General features: G+C 41.1%; 1 protein-coding gene across 1 annotated transcript; it reads right to left on the reverse strand.

Moving 5' to 3' along the window:
* Positions 1–772: 772 nt before the first annotated feature.
* On the reverse strand, positions 773–6293 carry angptl4 (angiopoietin-like 4). Its single transcript, XM_079818413.1, has 7 exons — positions 5695–6293; positions 4970–5080; positions 4789–4879; positions 2792–2905; positions 2553–2648; positions 2010–2288; positions 773–1921 (listed from the first exon to the last, which is right to left on the reverse strand). The coding sequence occupies exons 1-7, from the start codon at positions 6199–6201 to the stop codon at positions 1737–1739; spliced, it is 1383 nt and encodes a 460-aa protein (XP_079674539.1). The 5' UTR covers positions 6202–6293; the 3' UTR covers positions 773–1736.
* Positions 6294–6899: the final 606 nt, after the last annotated feature.

Consider the following 6899-nt stretch of genomic DNA (forward strand, 5'->3'; position numbering starts at 1 on the left):
AAAGTTAGTTATCAAGCATCTCAATCATACTTTAAGTGAAGTGTAGGACTAAATCTTAAGTGTCAGTCTTAGAGTTGATTCACGACACCTTGCTGTGCCACAAACAGGATTTTGGATGATGTCATGGGCATGAACCAATCACTGAATAGATGTCCTTTTTTAAGAATATTCTCAGATAAATTCACATTGAATGGTGGAATTAAGGGGAGTTTGCATTCAACACACAATACATTTTTTTCAAGAGAATACATTATGATATTCACATTGGAAATGAAAGATAAACACTTTTTCCACCATGTCTTACAAATTACAATTTTTAACAGTGAGCTGTTAACTCACCTGCCTATATATAGGCTAGATATTATGATATAAATCCAAAAGAATACAGAATTGGTGGGAGGAAGAAGCGCTACTTTTTTCCGAATCATTCTAACAGCGGATGTTTCCCTTCCTCTCCTGAAAGATTTGCGCATGTCTCTGTCTCCTCAGTGCCATCACAAGCCCCTACTGGCAACTCCTAACCACTTGAGAGACCTCTCGAGCTGTCTTAAATAACTGGGAGAGTAAGAGTGATTCTTAGCTTTAAGAAATTTGATAACTTGCTTTTATACTGAAGTTTGAAAGTAGGAGTAAATTTCATGAATTCTCAGCACTTAAGACTAAAATGGCACTTTGAGAAGCTTGCTAAATGCGGGCCCAGATCTAAAGTAGACGATTCACTTTACATTAACAGGGTGTTTGTGTGTAGTGCAAGAACTTCAGTGACACTGAGGGGTTTTAAATAAAATCCATTTTTATTGGTCTCTTCAAGACCAAACAGTTTTCATATAAACAGTAACAAAAGGTTTTACTTTTTGGAAAACATAAATTATAAGCAAAAAGATAAAGAAATACATAATGATTTTTGTACAACACTTAAATATTGTGGAAATCAGAGCATGACTGCTTGAAGTTGGCAAGAATGCAGCTGTAATGCTACGGAGAGAACATATATTTCTGTTATTTACAAAGAAGTGACAGCTATAGACATTTAAAGGCAGTCAATGTGACTGAGAAAATAAATCATTTGATTTCAAAACAGGAAAATACACAAGTAGTCTCAGATCATTTAAGCTTTTGAAAGACAGCGTGTGTACCAGAAAATAACGTCCACGTTTGGATACTTGAAATGACTTGACAGGCAACAAATCTTTCAATGTTCTGCAGATCTACTAATGCGCGTCTTTGTCTGTGGATAATGCCTTAAGATAAACAGTAAATAAGCGTTCTCAAAAGTACTGGCTCAAGCTTATGTAGCTTATTTGGTCCGTATTTTAGTGGTAAGGTTCTTGAATTTCTTCCCCAAGCCTTTTAGCTATGGGAAGCACTCGCGATGGTGCTAAACCATCAGGTCTTTTGACGTCACCCTGCCAGATTTGTCTAAACATGTAGCAGATCCTTACAGTGGCCTGCACCATGTAATACATGCTGCTGCTTGCAGAGCTCCAGGCACATTTAGTTCTTTCCAGTCGGATTAAATAAAAGAGCCTATTTTTGCACAGACTGGGATTTGAGTGCCCACCGCATTCATGATTCAGACGTTGTCGGTTATAACAAACAATCGGAAGACACTCCTAATAGTGCTTTTGACCTTTTCAGCACCAGTATGTTATTTTGGCAGGTTACGAATGGCGGTTTCTCCTCCCACATCATTGGCTAAGGTCTCGTGCGTAATTGATTCAGACTGCGGCCATCTTCTATGACTTGTTCTCGATCTCAGTGGGCGCAATCATCATGGTGGTGGTTTTCAGCGGGTAGTAGCGGCCACGCCAGGTTTTCCAGAACACCCCTTGTTTTCTCTGGTGCCTTTGCTTTGGCGCAGGAGTAACAAAATACCTGCCGTTTAGGTTTGAGCGACCACAGTTGCTAAACCACCAACCACCTGGAAAGCCAAAAAGGAAACCTATTAAAATGACAACATCACCCACATAGAAAAATGTATTTTATGGTCAGCGGCATCGTAATTTTACCTGATAGCTGTTTGGCACAGTTGAGGTCATTCTTCTGGTCGTTGTCTTTGTCGCGGGTGGAGAAGGGCACTCCAGATGTTTCGGTGGACAGGGAGCTCTCTAGGTTCCCAGCGGGCTTCTCCAGAATACGTAGGGAATAGTTGTTCTCCTCACCGTTCAGATGGAAAGGGTAGTTGATGCTCTGAATGTCATCCTGCCAATCAGAGAACTGCACCTTGAGGATGTAGTTGCCGCCTTTGGACACGGAATGGATCTTCTTCAGGCCGAGCCAGAACTCACCTGAAAGCGACATTTAAGAGGGACATTTAAGAGACGTGTATTCTGGTCTAGGAATAAGCCAGGAGATTTAGTCACTCTGCAGTTAAATCATTTAAAGGCATTAGGGATTCGGGATTTGACAGGATCTATCCTTAATCTGCCACTCGACATCCCTTATTAGTAGGTAAATCACTTTGCCTTAATCAAAGTCTACTGACAGAAGTGGCTGTTTGCGCAGAGCTTGTTGCTCACAAAAAAAAAAGTCAATTCACATTGGAATCTTACCATTCAGGCTCCCAAAACCAGTTTGATATGCCTGCCATAGTTGATCGAAGTCTACAGATCCATCCTGGCGTCTCTGGATGACTGTCCACCCTCCTTCTGTGGATTCAAGCACAAAACAAAAGATTTAAAAGCTGTTCTGAGTGGTATTTCGGGGGTGGGGGGAGGCAATATGCCACGTGCTTTGCCAACAAAGAAGCCTTAGATGCTCTTTTAAGAGGACAAATAAAAGTACCACCTACCGGGTGTCATTTCGCAGAAGACCTCAAAAGGCTGGGAGTCAGTTGGTTGGATGGTGTACAGCCCGCTCGAGGTCTCACCCCTCAGGAACAGCTCATGACAGTCAGAAGCCATAGCTGAAAGACACAAACACCACAAATATATTCACATGTCTACAAATGACCTTTATCCAAGCCTGTATACAAACAGGGATTTTAAAGTTGGCACACAATGGATATTGCTCACACGTCTAGTATAAGTGTTTATCTCATTGTTTAATGGTAAACTAAACCCTTATCTTAAAACACAGAACCTTGAACGCGTCACCCAAGTTTGTTTTGAACTCCAGCGCAATAGTCCAAATAGACATGTAATATGTTGCTACAAATGAGCATTCAATGCTATACGCATTGGCATAGATTTCGCAGACGCTATGCGGCTCACTTTACGAACATCTGCCAAACAAAGGCAGTTTCACATGAGAATTCGGACCTGGCTGAAACAATTGAGGGTGTAAACATGACCTTTCCCCTAGTTCTCAAGCAGAGTCTTCCCTCAGTTGCCTCAGACCTCTGCAAGCGTTCCTTCTTCCCTGCCCCCCTTTAGTCCAGCCCTTCACGCATCCTTCACGTGCACAACACCCCTCTGCTGACATCACAATGCATGGACAGCGAGTGATCCGGGAATGCCGAGGCTGCTGCTGCTATTTGAGGAGCAACTGCACAGGCCCTCAAGGCGCTATATGTGAGATGTGTCAGATGCCAAAAACAAAAAGCAAAAGTTTGCCTTTGTCTATCCTGATAAAATTATATGCTATACTTTAACTGACCAAAAAAAAGTAATATATATATATATAATTATTGTAGTGAATGAGAAGTGTGCCAGACTAGAGAAGACCACTTCACTTAATGCCATATGCTTTGAGGCTTTTAGTGTTTTAAATCTGCTTTTTTTTTATATTACATATAGCCTATATGTAATATAAAAAAAAAGCAGATTTAAAACACTAAAAGCCTCAAAGCATATGGCATTAAGTGAAGTGGTCTTCTCTAGTCTGGCACACTTCTCATTCACTACAATAAAAGGGGTGGTCTGTGCGGAGGCAGGGGGGTCTGAGGGGGATAGTCTGGCTCTGACAGATCTAGGGTAAAGGTTACATGTTTTCTGAGAAAAATGACGTTTTTTTGGAGTGATCTCTACACGACAGGGAAAGTCTGTACAAAGTTCACGGTCCAAAAATATGCACTCTGTGCACACTTTATGGTTTTCACTGGATTAAAGCCAGGAAATCTAATCTGAGGTACAGGATATACTATATCTGAAAAAAAAGCCCTCCCTTTGCTCTTGGCCAGATTTGTAACAAATCTCTGAATGCTTGTGACCCTGAGTTAACACAGTCCGAGACTGATGAACTTCCACACAATTGGAAGGCGTCCAGGGAAACTGTTTCTTTTGAAGCATTCTTTGGATCCCACTGATGTCAGAGCTCTCCATTAAAGGCTTTATTGTGTTGGTTTGGATGACTGTTCTTGCCCATGTGTTTCTGGCTAGGTTCACCTTTCCCCTACTTAGAGACAGCCATTGCTCTGAAAGGGAGTTTCTTATAAATGTACCATTTCCTACCATCACACACCAACAGAATGAAAATACTTTTTTTTAATTATTTTTTTATTTATTTGAGATGTTGCCTTATGAGGCATTTTCCAAATGTTTTCAATATAACTGCAAATGTTCTATCATTATGCAGTTCATAGCATCACAAAACAAGTCCCAGCATGCCTTTGACAAGGGCAAAACCTCCTCTTCTATGTTATTTCAGTATAGATGCAATTATAGTATATTGTGTTAGAGACCGTTTAAGGCAGATATGGTCCTCTTGTACAAATGTGAATGGGATAATTCGTAACCACTTCTATTCGCGAGCATATATATTTAGAGCATTCTAACTTATAGTTGTATGTTAAAAAAGAAAATTATTTGTTTATAAAAGTATAAAGGTGTAGCATGATGATAAACTTACCAACAGGTGAATCTCGCTGTTCAGAGCTCGCGTTCAGATGAACTTCATCCTCCTTCCGTTTGAGAGAAGATCGTTCATTTTTCAGTTGAATCTAGTGCACATAACATGGATATTTTGAGTAAGTTTGCAGTCTTAGATGTGATATTAATAGCACACTAGTTTGTATTATAATATTTTTTACCTGGTTTTGGAGAGTTCGGATTCGAACATTTTGTTTATCCAGTTTTTCTTGCTGTTGCTTGATTCGCTCGACCAGGTCATCAATGCGTTTATTTTGCGCCTCCAGCATCCACTGAAAAAAGAAATGGTTTGCTATCAGTCTTTATTCAAACTCGGATTGGGCCCTTTTCTAACCCTCTAACAAAACTATAGTTACTGTGTTGACGATTAAATTCCTGTATAACCGGTCCTGTATAATCTTTTCAATCTGCACAGCTTTTCTTCTGTATCGTTATGCAACGCACGCAGACAATGAAGATCTAAAGACGGCCTGCATGCAATTCCGAGTGTTTCTTGCTGAACCATTCATCAAGGGACGAAGGTTAACGGACTTCAAACTTTCCAGGAGGTCAGTGGGCCTCTGACATTTTTTGTATGGACATACTTTGCACGTACAGCACGGCTTTGAGTCCATGAAGCGGCGTTCACGCCCACAAACGTGTCTGTTATGCGCTTGTGTGCGGTTCAATAGTCTATTGGAAATGCAGGCTTTTTGAAATCACTTAAACCAATCCAATTAATTCTTACTTAGTTTATTTAGGGCTAAGTTAACAAATATATGCAAACACATCAAAATAAACGTTACAATGCATGTCAGGCTGAGATGTGGTTAGCCAATGACTAAAATGAAGACAAAATGAAAATGCTTCACTTTCTTTTAGCCCTGAAATAAGGTTTTGAACCTACCTGAATGATCCGGGCATCACTGCTGTTGCCGTTGGCAGCTTCCAAACCCTCTCCTTGCATCAAGCCGTCTACTTTTTCTTCCAGCTTATTCATTCTCTCGTGGTCCATCTGCCTGTCTTTGAGCAGCTCCTTAGTCTTCTCCCGCAGGTCCGTGGACACGTTTAGGACCAGCCTATCACTTTCTTCCAAACTCTGGGCTTTGGCTTTCAGCGCCTCGCTGTCTTCTTGAAGCAGCTGAGTCAGCTTGCCAAGCTCAGACATGGTGACGTTGAACACCTTCATCTTAATGGTGATGTCTCTCACCTGGCCTTTGGTCTTGTCCACATGCTCTTTAAGACCCTGTCCTAGCTGCAGCAACCCATGTGCAAGCACATTAACATCATCCCATGCTGCATACTGAACTCTCTTCTCTTTTCCAGCAGCAGCTCCTCTCCTCTCCGCCGGGAAGCTTGTCCCGGAGCTTGCCAAGACTGTGATGCACAGCAGATTTGCCAGTGGTACCTTCATCTTGCTTGTTTTGTGTCTTTGGTTGTCTGGTTATTCTAACTTGTAGTAGAGACCGGTTAGCAGCCGCCGTATTCTCAAGAGCACAGGCTCATGCTGTTGAAGGGCTAACTTGTTTTTATACCCTTTCTGAGCTGTCTAGCTGGGTCTGATTGGCTGGCCATTTGGAGGGAGTGTGTGAGTCTGCTCAGGTTTCAGCCTCCTCCCCCTTAACCGTATTTGCTTCTAATGTGGACCATGATGTAAGAATGGACACAGTTGCAACCAGAAAGCCAACTTTAATTTCTCATTATCTTTAAAATCGAGTGTAGGCTTTTTGTAGGCAATTTATGTGATTCATATGTTTGTATGTGTGCCTAATCAGTTTGTCATTTGGTCAGCGGTTTCATTTCTTTATATAATTTTTTATTTAAGTTTTGCACATGATTTCACACAAACAATCCTACTGAGACAATTGAGGTGTGAAGTACAATCGTATAAACCAGTAATGATTTCAGTTTGAATGATTTCATCCTATACCCACTGTTCATTTTCAATTAGTGGACATTAATACATATACATTATATAGAAAACGGCAGTTTAGAGAGAAAATATTTAGTTTCTTTTGGTGTGAATGGACGTCAGGGTTTTCCCAGCGTGAAGTCATTATTGCGGCAGATGCTTTGTGTGGAGCGACGAGGTGAACGTGCCGCAGCTGAGCA

The sequence above is a fragment of the Gobio gobio genome, assembly GCF_949357685.1.
Source record: "Gobio gobio genome assembly, chromosome: 6".
In the NCBI taxonomy this organism is placed as follows: domain Eukaryota; kingdom Metazoa; phylum Chordata; class Actinopteri; order Cypriniformes; family Gobionidae; genus Gobio; species Gobio gobio.